The sequence below is a fragment of the Thermothelomyces thermophilus genome, chromosome 7 (assembly GCF_000226095.1).
Source record: "Thermothelomyces thermophilus ATCC 42464 chromosome 7, complete sequence".
NCBI classification, from domain to species: Eukaryota; Fungi; Ascomycota; class Sordariomycetes; order Sordariales; family Chaetomiaceae; genus Thermothelomyces; species Thermothelomyces thermophilus.
In genome coordinates, this window is record NC_016478.1 from 1 (window position 1) to 21513 (window position 21513).

Consider the following 21513-nt stretch of genomic DNA (forward strand, 5'->3'; position numbering starts at 1 on the left):
CCCTAACCCTAACCCTAACCCTAACCCTAACCCTAACCCTAACCCTAACCCTAACCCTAACCCTAACCCTAACCCTAACCCTAACCCTAACCCTAACCCTAACCCTAACCCTAACCCTAACCCTAACCCTAACCCTAACCCTAACCCTAACCCTAAAGGTATAACTTTTAGAAGAGGCTTATACTTAACAGGTACCATTGCCTATTAGTTAGACAAGAGAGTAATTTTGTAAGTCTAGAGTGGTATTACGGAAACTATAGGTATAGTAGGCTAGGTCTATAAGATTAGCTTTATAGTTATAGACAGAAGGAAGAGGGCTAGTTCTATAGCATTACTTAATATAAGTATATAGTTCGATTTACGGGCTAAAGGACTTATAGTACTTATAGTAGGTAAGCTACAAATCTAGAACAAGGTATACAATACTAGTATCGCTGCCCGAAGATTTAGATCTCGCTCTAGATTTAGAGGCGCTTTTAGTTAACTATACATTAGATTAATCCGGCTTAGAGCCATCGTTAGCTTCTTTAGTAAAGTAGGCGCGGTCGCGATATTCCTTTTGCTAGCAGTTGTCCTTGCCAAATCCAATATACTTTTGGCTACGATTGCCCTACTTATAGCGATCCTAATCGTAGTAATCCTAGTCGTAGCGATCCTAGTTACGGTTATAGTCAAATCCGCGATTACGATCGAACCTATAGTTATAGTTAAATCCGCGGTTACATTCAAATCTACGATCATGCTAGTTATATCTTAGAGACTTGTTATATCTATAGCCGAATTAGTATAGTTAATTAGCGTTATAGCACACAGGCTTATAAAGGCGGTCTTTAGCCTTTAGGTATTTTAGCTTACCGTCTATAGATATCTTCTTCTCTAGATAAGGGTAGTGGTCGAAAGTGGTTGCTAGAACAATAGATCGAGACTACTTAATATACTATATATAGGTCCTAAGTAAAGAGTATCACTAGGGAGAATCTAAATACTACTTAATATAGAGGTCTATAGCTAATTAGACTTAAACTATAATACCTTGTTAGTTATCGTTATATTCGTTAAGTATATATATCAAGTATACCTAATGAAACATCTTCTATATGAAGAAACTAAGCGCTTGCTTGTCCTTCGTGATATCCTTTAGATATAGGCTAGCTTCGTTAAACTTACAAGTAGTAGTTATAGCGTTAGGTATAAAGCGCTCCTATAGTCGATCTATAATAGCTTAAAGACCTTATTTATATAATTATCTATATATAGAGCTGTTTAACTCGTTAGTCTACCAAATGATAGCTAGGCCGCTAAGAAGGGTCTAGAAGAAGGATAGAATCTACGCCTTAACGCTACTATTAGGGTCGCTTTCTAGGAAGGTTTTAATACGGTTAGCGAAGTAGTAGACGTTAGTAAATACCAGATTCTTACTATTATTAATAATACCTAAGGAATATAGGTTAGGGAAGGAAGGATTAAACTAGTTAATATTATCCCTTTTAATCTTAAAGTCTAAGTAACTCTATATACTTATAATAGTATTATATATTAACTTACGTCTATAATATCTATTGCTATTGTTACTACTAACGTTACTACTGCTACCATTATCACCGCTACTACTACTACTACCGCTGTTACTAGAGTACGGAGCGCTATAATAACGTCCTAGGTTCTAGTCTCCTAAAGGTTAGCGATAGTTAAAAGGGATGTTATCGTCATTATTAGATCCTAAGGAATCAGGTTCTCTACCTCCGCTACTACTAGTTACGAAGTATAGGATCTTATATAAAGACTATATACGTTTAGGGTAGCTAAGATTATAATAATAGCTAATTCCTATACCTTTAGGAGGTATAGGAAAAGTACTACTATTACGTTATATATCTTCTATAATGCTACTAACTTGCTAGACTTCTTCTATAATAGCGCTTAATCTAGTAAGATCAAAGGAAGATTACTACTAACTAGGCAATTAATCGTCGTTTTCGCCATCTTAACTATATATTATATTAACTATTTCCTTTATCTATATTACTATCTAGCTAAGTACGTTTCTATACTATAATATATATATTTTTAGATCCTTGATACGATTAAATATCGGATCTATTATTATTAATACGTCCTTCTCTAGGCAGCTATAGAGTCGATCTTTGACTCCCTTTAGGTAGCTTATAAAGCTATAATCTATCCTAACTATACTTTTCTCAAGCTACTACGACAATTTATAGATAGCTCCTTTGGTCTTATTAGAAAAGCGGTTAGTTCGTTCCTTTAACTAGTTAAATCGAAGATCTATTTTGCTATTTAGCTAGCTTATCGTTTCCTTATTAGCGCCGAAATTGTCGGGTTTAGCTTAATATAGCTTATAGTCGTTAGCAAATCCGAGTAGCGATTCTAGCTCCTATAGAGGTTCTTCTTAAGGTTAGTCGTCAAGATCCAATACCTACGCTTATAGTGTATAAGGCATCTTATTATGCCTTTATAGTATGCTCTTAGCAAAGTCAGATAGTTCCTTATATAATAGCTTTTTAAAAGGGGAATTTAAAGGATAAGGAGGGCTAGGAGGGTCCTCTATAAGAAAGGATCCTAGGGTTAATATAGGATTTACCTAGCTACCAGTTACTAAGTTGCTAGGGTCAAACGAAGATAGGGTTAATAGATAGGAGGAGGAGATAGGTAGATAGATAACTACCCTAGTTACTAAGTCGCTAGGAACAGAGGGATTTTATGGTAGTTATAATAGAATTGCCTAGTTTAGTTACTAAGTTACTAAGACCGAATGTAACCATCGCAAAAGTGGTACTAAACTGATCATTAACGCGATTCAATTCTAGTGCTAATGGTTTTTAGATGGTTAGAGCAGAGTTTCCACTACCATTTGATAGAAGATGGTTCTAATTGATGGAAGAAAAGTTGGTAAGTTGTAAATAGTTCAAAAGATCGATGTCTCCTTCCTACGTTTACTAGCTCTATAGCTCTATATAAGTAGAGGATAGGAACAAAGAACCCTCCGTTTGCCAGCCTGTTTGCTAGATCTATAGGTCTTATCTTATCTAGCCCTATATAATGGACGCGTCCGTAGATAACGTACTACATTAAGTATATTAGTATTCTAGATTAGGCGTTAAATGAGGGATAGAGGTTTTTATCTGGCCTATTAGGTATAGTTTCCTTTGTATATAATTAGAGAGGCTCTAGTATACTTATTACTATAGTAGTATAAGATTAATAATAATAATAATATATTTATAATGCCTATTATATAGCTATAATGGCTTATATATAGTTAAGAGTAGTACTATTAGTTAGTATATTTAGAGAATTTTCTAGTAATAGTAGTTTTATATGTTTTGGTAAGGTATTTACAAAGGTATAAGAGAAGCTAGTAGGCTAATTACACTAATTGTATTCAATTTAGGGCCCTTTTATATGTTTAATCTATCTAACTATATATAGCTATATAGCGGTGTGGCCTGCAAAACTAGTGTGGCATGCGTCTATACGTGTGTATATAGGGAGAGGACAAGGCGTTTGGCGGCCACAGTACTGGACCGACACTTGCACTTGGGGCGGCGTTAAGATGCGGGGTAGGTCTCAAGACCGTTGGTTTGTCCAGTCACATCTCCAGTCAGCAGCATCGCGGGCCTCACCGCAGATGTTGGCTATGATGACCAGTGTGAAGTAGACACGTACTTTTCAAGGTTCTGTGCTGTGTGGTTTGTCAAGCAAAGCTAGAATGGTCGTTGTCGTCCTATATTTAAACGTGGTGTATTGCAGCGCAGAATGTGCACATTTGCTAGGTACATACATATATGAAGGACCGCATTTGTGTATGATATCCTGGATGATAACCCTTTCAACTTCCTTCCAACTCTTCTACAGAACTAACCCGTATAGAGCACGATGGTACGGAGGGTTATCTTTTCGTGTTAGCGCTCTCCAGTCTCTTAGTCAAACAATCCCAACCTTTGCCCTGAGAGCCCAATTTTCCGTATACCTTAAGTATCTGACGTATTCTTCACACTTGGCTTCGCCAGCAAGACGAAAGTACCTATAACGATGGAGGTTTTTCTTCGAAATCTACCCGTTCATCTGGCAGACCGGGGTCTAGAAAAGCAACTTCAACCGTTCATGGAACAGCTATCCATCAAGGAGTACTTGGTTGAGAAACAAAGGAAAACAACGACAGGGCGCATCACGTTTCGCCACGAGGCCGAGGGTGCGGAATTCTTGAGGCATTATGGAGAAGAACCAATCCATCCGACTCGCTCTCAGGCCTTTCAGCTGCGCAAGCCCAAACACCCACCGACGCAAGCCCGTCTGGAGCTGATGGGTCGGAAAGTCTATTGCAAACCCAGTGACAGGAAGCCCGATGAAATCGTACTTAAGGCCATCGAACATGAAGCCAGCCAGCGCGCCTACGATGAGGCGGACGCGGAGAAGCCGACCAAGACGCTCCAAGCCACCGAGTTGAGTTGTGGCCACCACGCCTTTACCCACGGGAGGCTGACATTCAACGCCGAATGGACTGTTATTGAGCCTTGTCATGTCAAGTTTGCTCGGAGATACCTCATCATTACTCTGACCAGATGCAAAGTCCAGCTTCGCATTTTGTACCAGAGCATCGTCGAGCTTCTCTGGCGTCAGAACGGTAGCGCCACAGTCATTCTCTATTGGGCACCGACCATCTTGGAACTGGAACACACGGGCTATGAGTTGATTTCCAGTTTCTTGCACAATCGAAAGTCGGCACCCTCACGTCAAAGGCTCGATGCTATCGACCGCGACCACGCCCGCATATCTCCCTACTGCTTAGTTTATCACTTCCTTGTGCCTGTCCCCATTACCGGACACGTCATGAACGACTTTGAGGTAGAGATGCTGAGGCTCACTCGCGAGGAGCTCTTTCCAGTCACCCGCTACGAGTTCGGTTTCCAACAAGCAGCCGAGTTGCCATTTGCGGACGCGGCGGCACGCCTGCAGAACCAGCTCGACCAGCACCATCGCGCCAACTCATTACCATTTGACCTGCTGTTTCTCCTCCAGGCCCTCATGACAAACGGGTACCTTCATCCGACTACCATCTCTGCCCTGGCTCAAAGGTTAATCCAGCGCTTCGAGGCGGCCAGGAAGACAGGGGGCCCGCCTCCCGTCTCTGTCGATGCTTTCAAAAAGCTCTTTGACTGGATCGACTACCCGAGTCCCTACGGAAACCCGGACATGTTTGAAGTGGACGGTATTATGGCATACCTAGAAGAGTCTGAGTCCCTCGTTCGGGAGGGCGCTTCCCCAAGAGCAAGGATATTCGAGGAAACCCAGGACAGGACTCGCATCTTTAGAGTGGTTGTCACGCCGACCAGCGTCCTGCTTCACGGCCCAGAGCTTGAACCTATGAACCGTGTCCTCCGAAAGTTTCCGAACCACTCATACTTCATCAGGGCGCAGTTCTGTGACGAGGCTGGTAATGACCTCTTTTTCAATTCCAAGGTCTCGCTCGACCGCATTTACAATCGATTCAAATCCATCCTGTCAGATGGCATACAGATTGCGGGCAGAGTCTATAAGCTCCTGGGTTTCTCTCACTCGTCTCTCCGTGCCCACTCAGCATGGTTATCTGCACCCTTCTTTCATCAAAACCAGCGCCACGGTCCTGACTTCATCATCGAGACTCTTGGCGACTTTAACGACATCAGGTCGCCAGCCCGACGAGCTGCCCGCATTGGCCAAGCCTTTTCAGAGACGCCTTGGGCCCTTGACCTGGACGAGTACGGGATTCAGGTCTCGAGAATCCCCGACGTTGAGCGGAACGGGCGCGTCTTCAGCGATGGGATCGGGACGATTTCTCATGATGCCCTCAGTGCCGTATACAAAGTTATTCCCAAGTCCAAGGGGTTCCCGACTTGCCTCCAGATTCGCTGGGCCGGAGCCAAGGGAATGTTGGCTTTGGATCCGCTCTTGGAGGGTCGCCGGATATGCATCCGCGACTCCATGATCAAGTTTGCGAGCAACGACAAGCAGCTCGAAATCTGCGACATGGCGTCCAGACCTATGCCCATGGTCCTGAATCGTCAGCTCATCAAGATTCTCGAAGACATGAAGGCGCCCGACGAGTGGTTTCTGAACCTCCAGAGCACCGAGCTTCAGAGATTGCGAGGCATTTCTGCCACGGTGTACAACACGGCCAGCTTCATCAGGATGCAGAAGGTTGCCGAGAGCATTAAACTACACGATTTCCTCCGCCAGACGGAGGCCATGGGCATCGACTACAGACAAGATAGCTTTCTTCGCGGCGCTGTCGAGATCATCTTGCTCCGCGAGCTTCGCTTGCTCAAGCACAAGTCCCGTATCCCTGTCCGCGAAGGAATAACCCTTTTTGGAGTCATGGATGAAACAGGGTTTCTCAAAGAAGGACAAGTATACGTGACGTTCGACACGGAAGAGGGCCGCTACGCTCAGCCCCCGGAACCCGGACCCCTCCTGGTTACCCGCTCGCCCGCATTGCACCCGGGAGACGTTCAGATTGCCTACAACACGATCCCGCCAGAGGGCCATCCCTTGACCCAGCTCCGCAACTGCCTCGTCTTTAGCAAGTGGGGCTCCCGAGACCTCCCTAGCCAGCTCTCTGGCGGCGATTTGGATGGCGATGTGTTCCACGTGATTTGGGACCCCGAAGTGGTCGGCGCCTTGACGACCTATCAGCCTGCTGACTATGGGCGAACCACACCCCCGGAGCTCAACAGGCCTGTTACCTTGGCGGACATAGCGTCCTTTTTCGTCGACTTCATGAAGACTGACCAGCTTGGGGTGATTGCTATCCGTCACATGATCCTAGCTGATCAGAAGGAAGATGGTACACGGGACCAGAACTGTATCGCGCTTGCCGAACTACACTCTTCGGCCGTTGACTTCTCTAAAACAGGTCAAGCAGTCGACCTATCTAGGGCACCTCGGGTCCGAAAGTGGAGGCCAGACTTCCTCGCCCCAGGACCGTCGATCACGGTGCATGACAAGTCAAACATTTCTCTTGACGATCACGTCGTACAGGAGGACAGTGACAGCGAGGACGAGGAGGGACAGCCTCGGTACGGATACTACAAATCGGAAAGGATCATTGGACAACTTTACAGGGCAGTCGACGAACGAAAAATTTGGTCCAAGGACATCAAGATGATCATCAAGCCCAGGGGCCCGTCTTTCTGGGATGAGATGCTCGCGGCTCTCAAGCAACGGGTGAGCGAGATAGGACCCGTCGAATGGCGGCATAGGTCGAATCAGGCACTGGGAATTCTTCACGCGTACGTCAGATATTCCGTCGTTATAATTGTACTTGAATATAATACCTAACCTCTTCGCAGCTACGAAGACGCCATTCACGGGGTCATGGTCGACTTAGCAGACCAACCACACCAGCCCTTGACGGAACTGGAAGTCTTCGTCGGTTATATCATCAACAAGCGTGGTGGCGTCCAAACTCCCCGACAGCGCGATCGGTCTGTCAAGCTCAAGGACGAGTTCGAACGCATTGCAACGTGGATCACCCACGAAATGCGCAACCCGCCTTCAGTCAGGGGCTATACTAGTGAGTTGGATGCGCTTGAACTCTGTCTCGCTTGTCTCTGTATTGGCTGCGAAAAGAGATCTCGGGATACGCGCCCCAGACTTCGCAGTTCCGCTCGGAACCTTGAGAGCTTCAAAGTCGTAGCAGCCGCGACACTGATACAAGAGCTGAGCGCTCTCCAAAAAAGGAGAGGTATCAAGGAATATCTCCATGACGGCGGCGAGATTTTGGCAGCGAGATTTCAGTAGGCGGTAGACTTAACAAGAGTATAATACTGTCAAGGCTGTAGTTCATCAAAGAGGATTGAACCTAAAAGAAAACCCTAAGACCAAAACAAGAGCACGTATCCTGTGTGATCCTAAATTACCCTACTGTTTTTCTTGCCTGCCAGAACATCCTACACTCTCTATCCTAATTCCTCTCTCTAAAACTGAAATATCATTGAGTTTTAACAAATTGCTATATTTTAAACTACAAATCTGCTCTTGACATTTCCTAATTGCTTTTCCTATTAACTCTCAATTTCTACCTATTAACCCTAACCAGTTTAGAGATCCGTAAACCTATTCTTCTCTTCTCTTACATTCTTAACCTCGAAACTTCCTACCTTCTTTACCTTTATATTTATTTCTCTTAGCAAAGACACCGAATCTGCTCTACTATTTTTCAGCCTTGCCCTCACTCTGATAACTATCCTCCCTCCGTTTTCTATATGATTTGCTGATTCTCGATCTGTCAAACTTCCTTGCCGTAAAACTTTTTTACCTTTTTATAATAATAACTCTATTCCCATTTCTCTATTGCCTAATGAACCCTGTCGCCCTTACCCGACATTTTTTTCCATAACCCTAATTAATGATACCTCTCGGGTTTTCCTCCTTTTTCAAGTCTTCTAGTAATCCCTTCTCTAAATCCATCACTCCGAACATTGTTTAACCCTTCCTCGTCATTTCCTTCTATCTTGTAAGTATAATCCATATACAAGTTTACTCTAATTAAGCCAAATATTCAACGAGATGACTTGGAGGGGGGGAACCCTCTCTCGTGTAATCCGTACACAGTAATCTGCGGTGGCAGATCTTGCCTCCGAACCACACATCAAGGCTCCACATACAGCCCATAAAAACAAATCAACCATTCACAACTCGCCTGTCCCCGCACTCTTACCGGACAAGGTCGGGGAGCCACCCTTGGGCCTGCACGTCGGATCCTCCAAGCGGGTCGGCATGCTTTCTTTGGCTGAATTGACCTAACATGTCCCATCAGGGGTCAATTCCTATTGCGGGGCCCCGCTCCCTTATGTGATGACCATCTCAAGCCTCCCCCCTCCTACCACATCTCACCCTTCTTGTTTTGCCTCCCAGACCTCTTATTAGATATTCTTCATCACGAGAAAAGACCTTCCGTTTGCTCGCCCGCCATGCCGCCGTTCCGCGCCGAACATATGGGCTCCCTCCTACGGCCTCAAAAGCTACTAGAGGTTCGTGCAGCTATCCGTGAAAAGGGTTTAAACCCAGATGAGGCCGGCCTACCTGCTATCGAAGAGGAGGCTGTAGCAAATATAGTGAAGCTACAGCAGGAGTTAGGCTTTAAGGCGGTGACTAGTGGCGAGTACCCTCGTACCCGTTTTTGGGGTCTTATGTGGCACGAGTTTGAGGGTACCGTCCGACTTGAAGACGCCAACGAAGAACTATTTAGACTTTACCATCCCGATGTCTGTTCGCTTGTTTCAGTCTCGCGCAAGGTTATGCCAGGAGAGTCGGTCATCACTGGGTCGAAGCTGAGACATAATCCCGAGAAGTCGTGGTCCAACCTCCACGAGCTTCGTCTTGTGCAAAAGTTTGTGCCGCAGAGCGAGTGGGCAAACATCAAGCTCACCATGATCACGCCAGCCTGGTTTCACATGCGTTACAAGCAAGGCCGGGCTTATACCAAGGAAGCATACGCGAACGACGCCGAGTACTTCAAGGACGTGGCCAAGGTCTACCAGGCCGAGCTGGATCAGCTCTACAAGGCAGGGCTACGCAACGTTCAGTTTGACGACCCTGGTCTGGCATGTAAGTGTTCCTGGCCCCTGTTACAGTCTGGGGAATGAGCTCCCGGTTTTTTTTTTTTTTTTTTTTTTTTTTTTTTTTTTTTTGCGGTTCGGCATCTGACCGAGACTCCCTAGACTTTTGTTCCGACAAGTTCCGGCAAGGGTGGGCTGAGGACCCGGACAACATTGGGACCGTCGACGACCTCCTGGACGCTTACATCGAGCTATACAATGACTGTCTCAGCAAGCTGCCGGCCGACTTCCACACGGGGGTGCACCTCTGTCGCGGAAACTTCATAAGAGGGAAGTTTTTCGCTGAGGGAGGCTACGACGTGATCGCGCAGAAGCTCTTCCAGAAGCTCAAAGTCAACACCTTCTACCTAGAGTACGACACCGAGCGCGCCGGCGGTTTCGAGCCGCTCAAGTTCCTCCCCAAGGACAAGAATGTTGTGATCGGGGCCATCTCTACTAAGGTCCGGGAGCTAGAAGACAAGGAAGAAGTAAAGAGACGCATCTACCAAGCGGCGGATTTCGTCGCAGAGGGCAGTAACCAGACCCGCGAGGAGGCTCTCAAGCGTATTTCCGTCAGCCCGCAGTGCGGGTTCAGCACCCACGAGAGTGGCTACCCGCTTACCGAGGAGGACGAGAAGAAGAAGCTAGCGCTAATCCGGCAGATCGCTGACGAGATCTGGGGCGAGCCGTAAATTGACTAAAAAGAGACAGCACAGTCTTAAAGACAGGATTCCGGAGTTCAGAGAGCCATACAAGAGGGTTATCAGTGTTAGCATGGATGTATCAACTACGCCTTCAACGGCTACAGCAAGCAGGACTGGACAGGAGTTGAAAAGGGGTCGGCGGGTTATACCCACATCTGGACATCAACTTCCAAGAGGGGACTGAATCAGGTGGGGGTGCATATTCCGGGAGCGGGACGGTCTTCGAGAGCGTGTTCGATGGGTTGGGACGAATTGCAGCATGATGGTGTTCGTTCTAGTTCTTCTCAGGGTTCAGTGGCTCTGTCACGATGCTGGAAGGTGACTTCTCAAATAGCGTATTAACTCTTGTGCATGCGCATTACTAGGTACTTGATGATTTTGAGGTTTGCTGCGCTTCTCCACAAGTTCCGGCCCTAATTAGTGCAACAAACAGCCAAGCCACCAACGGCGGAAAAACGCTTTGCCTGTCGAGCATGGCAGCCGGAGCAAGAGCCGGGCTCCACTGCCTGTCGCGACGTCACGCTCAGCCCCGAGCCGAGCCGCTGCCGGCTTGTCCTTCATACTAGTTCCATCTCGCATTCACGTCGAGTTGGGCCTCGTAGTTTCTTACCTTTGCAACTTCCATAATCCTATTTCTCTACCTGGCCGTGTGCCTTACTGACGCGGACTCTTCTGCTGTGCTATCTCCTGATCAAACGTTCTATATTCATCGTCACTCGAGGTACTGCTCTGTTTCCCTCCACCCTCCCCTTTGCAACTTGAACCATGGCGGGCAACGGACCGGGCATGCTCTACGTTACCATGCAGCCCCGCGAGGGGCTATCGCTGGACCAGTTCCATGAGTGGTACAACAACGAGCATGGCCCGACACGCCTGCGCCTCCCGCACATCTTCACCAACGGTCTGCGGTATCGCGCCACCGACGGCCAGCAGCCGCATTTCCTGGCCGTTTACGACGTGACATCGATGGCGCACCTCGAGACACCCATCTACACGGATTTGCGCGCAAACCGGTCTCAGCGCGAGGCAGCCACCATTGGCCAGGTCGATGTCGACCGCAAGTTCTTGGACCTCGTGGCCACGCAGCAGAGCCCCTTGTTTACGCCCATCGAGCAGCTAACTGACGACGAAGCAGAGGGGCTCGTGCTCGTCTCGGTCGAGGTCTCGCTCAGGCCGGGCGTCGAGGGCGCCGAGGCCGCCGTCGCCCGGTGGTACCAAGAGGAACACATTCCCATGCTCTCCAGGATCCCGGGATGGCTGCGCAGCCGGGTTTTTCGCACCCCTTCGGTCATCGAAGGTCCGCCCGGCGAAGTCAGGATTGCCACGCTGCACGAGTACGCCAAGGAGAACGGCCTTGGCGGCCCCGAGCACAAGGCGGCCATGAGCACCGCTTGGCGCGAACAAGTCTTCACCCACTACATTGCCCACAAGACCCGCCGCACATATGAGTTGTTTTACGTCTTTGGCCCCGCGCCGAGAGAGCTTCATGCCCTCTCGCGGCTGCCGCCGACCGCCGCCTTCGCGACCGCGGACGGCAAGATCTCGACGACGCCCGGCGAGAAGGACGCGGCGATCGACGCCTTCGTCACGACGACGGACGGCCTGACCATCCCCTACCGGCTGGAAGGCAATCCCTCGCCGGAGGCGCCGACAGTGGCCTTCTCCAACTCGCTGCTCACATCGATGCATATGTGGGACCCCTTGGTCGCCATCCTCAAGGCTGCGCGCCCCGACCTACGCATTCTTCGCTACGATACCCGCGGCCGGCACGACGTGCCCTCCCCGCCAGTTCCCGCCAACCTCGACATGCTGAGCGACGACCTGGCCGCGCTTCTCCGGGCGCTCCGCATCCCCAAACTGCACGCTCTCATCGGCGTCTCGATGGGCGGTGCGACCACGCTCAAGTTTGCGCTCAAGTACCCGGCTCTCCTGGACAGGTTCATCGCCTGCGACTTCAACGTTGCCTCCAGCGACAAGAACACGACCGCCTGGAAGGAGCGTATTGCCGTGGCCGAGGGTCCCGACGGCGGGATCCGGAAGCTGGCCGGTCAAACGGTCGAGCGCTGGTTCCACCCGCACACCATGACGGCCAAGAAGGACGTCGCCAACTGGATGACGGATATGGTTGCTGCCAACAGCGTCCAGGGATTCCGCTATTCTTGCCAGGCGTTGTGGGATTATGACCTGCGCGAGGAGATGAGAGGGGCCAAAGTTCCGGGCCTCTTGGTTGTCGGTGAAGGAGACGGCAAGGGGGCGCTTGTGAAGGCCATGGAAGGGTTCAAGGACTTGCTTGGGCCTTCCGGGGCGGAGCTGAAGATTGTTCCCCAAGCAGGGCATCTTCCCATGTCGGAATCGCCCAGCGAGTTTTGGAACGAGATTGCTGGTTTCCTCTAATGAAGGTTCGGCAAATCATCAGCAAATTAATCAAAAAAGGCACATGCAAATGGGTTGTTGTTAGCCCTAAATAGCTCTCCCTCCTTGAGTCTCTTGGCTTGGCTACATCGATTCGTCTCTCTGGTTTCCGCCTCGCTTTAAGTATGTCTTCAAACAGAAGGCTTCTCACTGAACAAGGCCTGCTTGTCTTCATCCTGCACCGGTGGCGCAACCGCAATCTCTCCGCGCATAATCTCAATCGCCGATATCAGGGGCAAGAGGAGCATGAGGAGAGACAATAGCTGGCCGAAACTCCACTGCTTCTCGCCTTCGTCCTTGAGCTTCACGTCCGGGTTGCCAAATGCCTGCGAAAGGAGGTAGGCACGGACAGTAGCCCCTGGAGCGGCAGAGTGCCCGTAATTAGCAGCGCAGCAGAGTGATTAGCCCCATGCCTAACTATATCGGCTATTAAACGGTATTTAATGGAAACCTGACATACCGATGGCGATGCCCAACATCAAAATCAGGCCAACAACCTGGATGGCTTGGTAGAACCGCTGCCTCCGGCTTTGTAAGTACCACGTGGCCAAACCAAAGACGGCACAATTCCCCACGATGGTGACGATGGTGCCGACGTAATCGAGCCCGCCGACGTTGGAAGAAGTTGACTCAACCTTCCAAACGCAGCCGATGGGCAGCGTGTCTGGAAGCCCCTTGACTTTGCTCTGCAGTACATAGACTCCGTATACGCAGGAGAGAGCCAGGTTCACAAACATCAGAACCTGCCTCATCCACCTCAAGACCCAGTCCCGTTTGAAGTCCTGGACCAGCGCAAGAAGTGCCGCATTATGTGTCGCCATGGAGAGCAGTGCCAGCATCCAGATGAGGAAGAAGTGATAGGGCACCAACGAGTCAGACTTGACGAGTCCAATACTCTGCAGGCCGATTCCGACCATGATCTGCTGGTCGGAGTACCCGTTGAGGAGCTTTCGCCGAATCACCGACTGGTTCTGGTTCCGTTGTGTTTTGAATCGAGATGCGTGCCACGTCAAGCTCTGTAACACTAGGCTGGCCGATATGCACAATGCCAAACCTGCTGTAATAGTCGAGGCAAGGAGAACCTAAGGAAGTTCCATCATCGTTGGCGTTGTTCTAGCTCAAGAGGTGGGAAGACATACGCCTGCTCCTGCGATGCCAGCATCGCTTGGCACCGCATCAGGGATGATGCTGCATTTTCCCTGTCCCACCATTTCAACGAGGTATTAACTGCACGAAGGATGAAAGAATGAGGATCGCAACTTAGAAATGAGAGGGAAAAACAAGAAGATTGGAGCGATGTAAAGATAATAGCTGAGAAACAGCTCCTTGGTGCATCTGGTTTCTCGCAGTACAACAATTCATAGATCCATGGGTCATGGGCATAAACATATTCCCGGTGTTCGACTTCCATTCCTGTCATGGCGCGTTCTGAAACACGGGCGCTTATATGAACGTTGCAAGGGGAGCCAACCAGAGCTGGTCGGGAAGATGACTGGGTAAGGTGGACTGGGGCTGCCGCGCTAATTGTTGTCCAAGCGAGAACGCCTGGCGAACGCGAGAACATGATGCAGGGGCTGTGTCCGGGCATGAAAACCAACTGCAGAGATCTGTACTGGTGATACCCTGGGGCAATCCAATAGATTCCTAGCTTACACGTATGTACTTTCTTTAGCTTTCACCTTTTTGACCATCTACTCCTGCCGGGTGCGGAAAGGGAGCCCACGTTGATACAAAGACAATCGTTAAAAGGATCCTTAGGAAAGAATTTGCACATGTTCCGCATCACTAGACTTGTGAGAACAATGAGTTCTTTGAAGACCCATCGTGTAACTGGTTCCAAAAGAATTGGCATCAAACGGACCCTTCCAATACCCAATCACTTCCCACTCGAGGTCGGATGCCCGATCGCTACTTCTCAAAGGGCATCCATCTGAACAAACCATGCCCTTCCACCCTATTCATGAGTCGCTAGGATCTGTCTACAAGCGCAGTTCTCGACCATAGATTAACCCTCGAAATCAATACTTGCGGTATCTTCGCCTCTTGGCGGGTGTAGCAAGGGTGAAGTCGACGCACGACTCATATGTTTGCCCTTGACCAAACCAGTACCATTGGATAACCTGTAAATAACGACAACGGATTAGTTTAACTGATTTCAACACACTCCAACCCGTCAGGAAAGAGATCAACTGCCAGTAAAGGAGGTACTTACACAGGCACTAGGCTTGGTGCACTTGTCACCCAGGTCGGGCAGCTTGACGCTGAACTTTGTTTGGTCTTTAGGGGGGTTGGCAGAGCCAGCATAACCCTCCGGCCAGGCAATCAATGGTTCACCAATGACACTATTGCGAGAGGTGTCGACGATCGAGACATTGGCATATCCCTCGTGCGGAATTCGGATCCAAACCTCCATGTCGACAACCTGGCCGACAGTGTAGTTCTGCACATTAGCAATGTTGTCGGCAAATTGATAGCCTTTGCAGAGCCAGAGGTTGCACTTTTCGGGGTCATATGGGGGCTTCAGGCCGTCTGGGTTGGCTCGAAGCAAGGCCTCGGGGTACGAGGTATTGTCGGCTCGGTAGAAGTCGGCCATAGTCTTGCCGCATGCTGCCTCGGTCGCTTCCCCCGGTGATCGTGTTGCTGGCTTTGTGACGATACCATGCGCTGAGGCCTGGGCAGCAAGCCCGGCAAAAGCGAACAAAGAGACAAACCCGGAATGCATGCTGATCAGGAGACGTCTGTCCGTGTGGTGAAGGGTTTGGATCGCTGTACAGAATCAGGTCATCGAGTTCATGCCACCTCGACTGGCTCCGCTATCTTCTTAAATATGTCCTATTAATATCCCATGTTTTGTTTCACGCCTGCCTTGACCTTGCGCGTCTGCAAGACGGCGAGGCCTGTAAAGTGAGAGAGGTCTTGATAGACAGACCTTGTTTTGCCGAAACATTCCGTTCCCAAAAGGGAATTGCGAGTCAAAGCGGCCAATCGCACGTCAAAGGGGTGAATGAGATTGATGACGGATCTTCGGCAAACCTACGACCCAGATTTTCCTACCAGTCACAGGAGAGGGAGCGACAGAGCAGGTGGTAGGGAGAGATTCCGTAGGGTAGGACATATCGAGGCCCCGAGTAATTAGTGCATGCTGAACGCAGGATGCCTACATATGGACAAGCATCGGCTATTACCCTTTGCCGAACGCAGTGATAAGCTTCCGGGAGCGTTGAAAGCAGTCTACAGTGGGTGGCTGTACGAAGGAAAAAGAGTGCCTTGTTGAAACTATCTACAAAGGAGACAAAACGACTGATATTTATAGACAAAGGAGCTAGCCAAAGCGTTAAACAGCCTTATACAGCTGTGGTATATATGTAGCTAATACCCTTAGAAGCTCCACAGCTTCTGACACACCCCCTAGTTAAACGCGATAGTCGTTTAACTACGCTTTGTAGTGATACTATTCTTGGTGTTGTATCCTTTGTTGCTCCTACCTTGATGGCTCCTTTAGGGGGCCTGCCTTCTGTATTTGGAAGTCTGAAAGAGTTAAGTATGGTAGAGCGATTCCTTTGAAGCTATAGATCAAATATAGCCATTATAACCGTAGTAGCGATAGTATCTCTAGTTTTAATTGTAGTAATAATAATAGGATAATGCCTCTTATACTTAAATCAATAGATAACTTGTTAAGTATACCTATTATAAATACTATAACTACCAGTAGGTTAACTCCTGCTCTTATAATACCTTAAAAGTGTAAGTATACTAAAGCTTTTATACTATAAGTATTCTAGTTATATTAGGATCATTTAAGCTAACTAAATATAGTAATATTAAAGCTAGTAAACTTTATAAGGTGCCTTATAGAATATATATATAGTTAGCTCTAGTAAGACGTTCTTTTAGTAAATACTATAATCATTCTAGTGTTAGCTTCTATTATTACTATTATACCTATAGTTCCTATAAGTATAAGAATATATATACTAATCGCCTATATGTCTAATAGCTCTTATAATACTTATACTAACTATAATAGTAGTCTTACTTCTTATATTAGGTTGGCAAAGGATTTAATAAAGGCTCTATTAGATAGAGCTAAGGCTTCTATAAGTCCTTAGATCCTAAACCTCTACCCCTAAGGTATAGGCAAATCGCTAATAGTTATATATAAAATCTTAAGAAGTTATATATAGTTCTTTAGAATGACTTTAAACGCGTTAGTATAGATAATATAGAGGAGTACGAGCTTAATAAGGCTAAACTTGCGTGTTTTACGAAGATTACCTACTTTATATATAATATCTTCTACTAGTTAGGCAAGATCAAGGAGGATTATAAAGCTTGTATTAGCGTATCTAATGATACATTAGGTATTATATTGTTACCTGGCTAGGATAAAGGCAAGGGCAAGGCTATTAATCCTAGTAATGGCTAATAGTAGTAGATAGGGAGTATTAGGTAGTATTTTATTTGGCGAATTTGACTTATTTTCTACCCCCTAGTTATATAAGCCTATAACTAATATCTTAAAGATTAAGGAGAGCCCTCTAGCACTTAAAGGCTTGTTAGCTAAGTCATTTAGTAAGCTTATCTAGTAGTATCTAACTAGTTAATAAATATATAGCTTTAAATATTCCTTTTGCTACTTCTTAGTATAATTATATATTATGGATATCTATATACTATAGGCAAGTATTAATATATTTATTCCTAGCTATCACTAGTCTAATCGTTTACTAATTATTATAATAGATGTTCTAGGGTTCCCCGAGCTTGAGATCGATATCTATAAATAGCCTTTTAAGTGCTATAGCCTCTCTTACTATAAGGGAGAGCGTTAGAAGATCTACTTTAGTGCTTAACGTTATAATAGTATTCTAGTACGACGCCTTCTACGTAATAGGACCTCTAAATAGGAAGAAGATATATCTCTATAACGAATACTATATATTTAGATCATCTATATATAAAGCGTCCCTAGTAATTATAAGCGTCAGACTTTCTAGCGCTTGCTTACCTCTATACTAGATTAATAAATAAGAGCTCCTAAATAGATATCTTACTACTTATTACGCCTCTAACAAGTAGTCTAGTCCTAGGTTAGTTAGGTATCGAGAGAGTACTAAACAGGTATATACGACATCTAGATATAGTATAACTATATAGTATAGAATTAATCTAATAAGCTCCTAATACTCTTTAATCTATATATTAGTAACGCTCCCTTTAAACTTCTTAAGCTCTTTATAGCTTAAGGGAATTAGCTTATATATATTAGGTATATCTAGCCTATATCTTCTTATTACCTTTCTAATATATTAGTTATAGATTAACTATATCTTATATATAGATTAGTCTCGAATCAACCCAATACTAAGGAACTAATTAATATTACCCTACTTATGAACGTTATATTAAGCTTTAATTCCTTCCATTACCTGCTTGGCCGTTATAGCGTTACTTTTATAGAAGAAGACTAAGAAGTCGTTAATATAGAAGATTAGGATAACGCGTTTGTTATAGCTTAAGAAGAGGCACTTCTCCTCGCCTAATAGTTCTATACCTAGATCTAATAGCATTTTATAGAACTCCTTATACTATAAGAGTAGCGAGTCTCTTAAGCTATATAGAGCTCTTTATAACTCTATATATTTCCCTAGCTACTTAAATCCTTCTAGCAATTCGTGGATAATAGGATCGTCTTCTGGTCGTTTAGCGTTAAGGAACGCTTATACTATATCGAACTACTTAACTTCTAAGTCGAAGTATATAGCGATCGCTATTATTATATAGAACGACTACGCTACTGGAGTAGCTATATATATACTTTCTACCAAGCTAATATCTCATAGATCTCCTTATATATAGATTCTTACCTTGTATTTCTCTAGGAAACCGTCCTTGTCAAACTTATATATAAAGACCTATTTTAACGGGATAGGTCGCGCTTTCGCCTACTCGTGTAATATAATCTTCTACGTTCCCTTGCTCTCTAAGCTATATATCTCCTCGCGAGCCGTATCTTTAAACTATTATCCTAACGGGTGGTTATATAGGTCTCGCTAGTTAGTAGGAACGCGAGTAAGATCGTTAATATACTAACGTAGCTTATTTAGGGCTACTCTAAGGTATATAGTATCCTTCCATTGTATAGTAGTAGTAAACACTATATATATTGTTCTTATACTTTAGTCCTCTAGGTAAGCTTCCTATTAATTAGATAGGTAAGTCTTATAGAACTGTTACTAGAGTTCCTTAGTTATATAGATAAAGGAGTAGTAGTAATTGACCCTCTCTTTATTTCATAGCCGTTTACTTGATTATATAGGGTCCCTAGGTATATAAGTCTTCCTCCTACCTCTACTTCTCTTTATAGGAGGTTACTAAATAGCTTTCCTTTACTTCTACCTTCTAAAGGATATATTAGCTAATCTAGACTTTACTTAATGCTCTACTCCTCTAACCTGACTAGGTATAATATATTGGTAGTACTGTCCTTAGCTTCTAGCTCTTCCATTAATATATTATATATACTCGACTCTTCTACGGAAGGCATTTCTCTATTAGATCCGATGGCTCCCCTGCTCTCCCTAGCGTCTAATTAGCTAGCTAGCGACTAGGAAGGCCCTAATTTAAACCTTCTTACTTCCTAGTAGATATCCCCTTTACTAGCCAGTATAGGGTAAGTTATTAAGGGCTTAGGTATATATTTAGGGGTTAAGAGTTCTCTAAAGCTCTCTATCTATTTAGTAAGTTCGTCTATTACTTATATCTCTATTATAAGAGTCTCTAGAACTGATTACTCGCTTATAGGCTATATATTAAAGAGCTCCTTTACCCCTAAGTCTTAACCTTATTAGAGAGGTTAGTCTACCGTTAGACTCTCTTACAATAGAGGCGGTCAAGCTATTATAATAGAGTCTTCTATTGGTTATTAGGTCTATTATAATGCTTCCTAAAGAAAATCGCTATTCTAGAAATCTTTGCTAAGATCGAATTAATTAACTTCCTAGCTTATTACTACTAGTAATAACTCTATTGGCTACTCTTTGCCTGGACGGTAGAAAGTCTTCTTATTAAAGTGAACGTTATAAGTTATAATGACCCTATCGAGCTTAGGTATCTAAATATAATGGATATTAGATATATAATATCCCATAAGATACCCTATTAGCCTATATAATAATACTTTAAAGTCCTTCATACGTTATTTAGCTTCCTTATCCTTACAGAGGATATATACCTAGTATCTATATATAAAGATACTACTTTAGTCTAGGTATAAGTTACTAGTTAATATAATTATTAAGCTAGGTTTATACTAGCGAAAATACTATTTAAACTAGCTATAGAGTACTTCATTAGGAGTTCTAAACGAGTAAGTACCGCTTAGGCTTATTATATATAAGTATATTACTACTTATATACTTTCTAACTAGAACTTTATAGGCAGATTCGTACCGTTAAGTATCTTAATTAAGTATAAGATCAGTTTTTGCCCTACTCGCTCTACTAGTCCGTTAGGCTTATAGATATATAAAGGTAAGAGTTTAAGATTAATATTACTTTCCATAGCCTAAGTCTAGTAACGTGTTAGTATATACCTTACTAAACTAATCATTATAATATCGTTATCCTATTTAATCTTATAGATAGTAAGCCTATATTAGTGTCTTACCTAGCTCTCGAAATTCCAGATAACTCCCATAATCCAGTCTAATGACTTCGTCATTAAGAGGAAAGGGAAGAGCTTCCTACTATACTTGTCAATAATTATAAGTAGCTATTATAATCTATTAATCGCTTTGGGATGGTTAAACAGATCCTAGGCTACTTGCTAGAATAGATATATAGACTTCTACTTAGGCAGTGTTTTCCTAGAGATAACCTTACTTACGTAAGTATAAGTGTAGCTCTTATACTTAATATGTATTATCCCCTTAATATAGATGTTTCTAGTGTTATTAATAAGCGCTTTTAACGCTTCTAGTCCAAGGTAGCTAGCTCTTAAGTACTAAAGATTCTTAGTATCCTTTCTTATGGTAAGTAATACTTATATCCGGGACCTTCTACTATATATGATAAATACGTTCTATAAGGATATATAAATGTTTATAATACCTGCTTTACTAATTAAGATATAGTCTAGGAAGCTCAAGTAGTAGGAAAGTAGCTTATATTTAAGGAAAGTAAGATTATACTTACGTTCTAACTTATAAAGGATAACGTTGTTTTCTAGTGTTTTAAAATATAGTAAGTAGTCTAAGCTATAGTATTAAGCGCCTACCTTAAATAATAGAGCTTCTAAGATAATATTAATATAGAATCCTTTAATAATAATAATATCCTTAAGCATTAGGTTCCTAATATATAGTCTATATAGTCTATTTAGAACGTTCTTAATTACCTAAATACCCCTTTTATTAATAGGAAAGGTTATTATACCTGCTTTAATAAACTTAAGATCTTCTACCTTGACAAATGTCCTAGGTGAAAGGAACGTCTTGTTATTAACTAAGTAGGTCACACTATATAAGTCTAGTAAAGTGCTTTCCAAAAGAGGATAACGCTATAGAGCGATTATACTAAATATCCTATAGTAAGTTAAGAGCTTACCAAGTAGTTAAGGGCTAATAATTAACGTATTAAGGGAACTAGGGTATCCTACCTCTAACTACCTAGAATAGGATAACTCCCCCTATTTAGTAATAAGTTAATTTTTTAGTCTAGCCTACTTCGGCTTATCAAGCTCCTAGTAAATCTTCTTATACTCTTTATTAGAAAGGTATAAGCGTTACTCATTA

At 44.7% G+C, this 21513-nt stretch overlaps 4 protein-coding genes across 4 annotated transcripts; 3 read left to right on the top strand and 1 right to left on the bottom strand.

Annotated features, from left to right (window-relative positions):
* Positions 1 to 4053: 4053 nt before the first annotated feature.
* Positions 4054 to 7800, top strand: MYCTH_2071684 (uncharacterized protein; the record flags this gene model as incomplete). The annotated part of the gene is made up of 4 exons (XM_003666455.1): positions 4054 to 6507; positions 6586 to 6894; positions 6955 to 7289; positions 7350 to 7800. The coding sequence occupies 4 exons, from the start codon at positions 4054 to 4056 to the stop codon at positions 7798 to 7800; spliced, it is 3549 nt and encodes a 1182-aa protein (XP_003666503.1).
* A 1017-nt stretch (positions 7801 to 8817) lies between these two features.
* On the top strand, positions 8818 to 10449 carry MYCTH_2311252 (uncharacterized protein). Its single transcript, XM_003666456.1, has 2 exons — positions 8818 to 9609; positions 9723 to 10449. The coding sequence occupies exons 1-2, from the start codon at positions 8973 to 8975 to the stop codon at positions 10289 to 10291; spliced, it is 1206 nt and encodes a 401-aa protein (XP_003666504.1). The 5' UTR covers positions 8818 to 8972; the 3' UTR covers positions 10292 to 10449.
* Positions 10450 to 10831: 382 nt separating this feature from the next.
* On the top strand, positions 10832 to 12941 carry MYCTH_2311253 (uncharacterized protein). The gene has a single exon (XM_003666457.1). The coding sequence runs from the start codon at positions 11069 to 11071 to the stop codon at positions 12695 to 12697; it is 1629 nt and encodes a 542-aa protein (XP_003666505.1). The 5' UTR covers positions 10832 to 11068; the 3' UTR covers positions 12698 to 12941.
* Positions 12942 to 14424: 1483 nt separating this feature from the next.
* Positions 14425 to 15579, bottom strand: MYCTH_2311254 (uncharacterized protein). The gene is made up of 2 exons (XM_003666458.1): positions 14928 to 15579; positions 14425 to 14835 (listed from the first exon to the last, which is right to left on the bottom strand). The coding sequence occupies exons 1-2, from the start codon at positions 15435 to 15437 to the stop codon at positions 14734 to 14736; spliced, it is 612 nt and encodes a 203-aa protein (XP_003666506.1). The 5' UTR covers positions 15438 to 15579; the 3' UTR covers positions 14425 to 14733.
* Positions 15580 to 21513: the final 5934 nt, after the last annotated feature.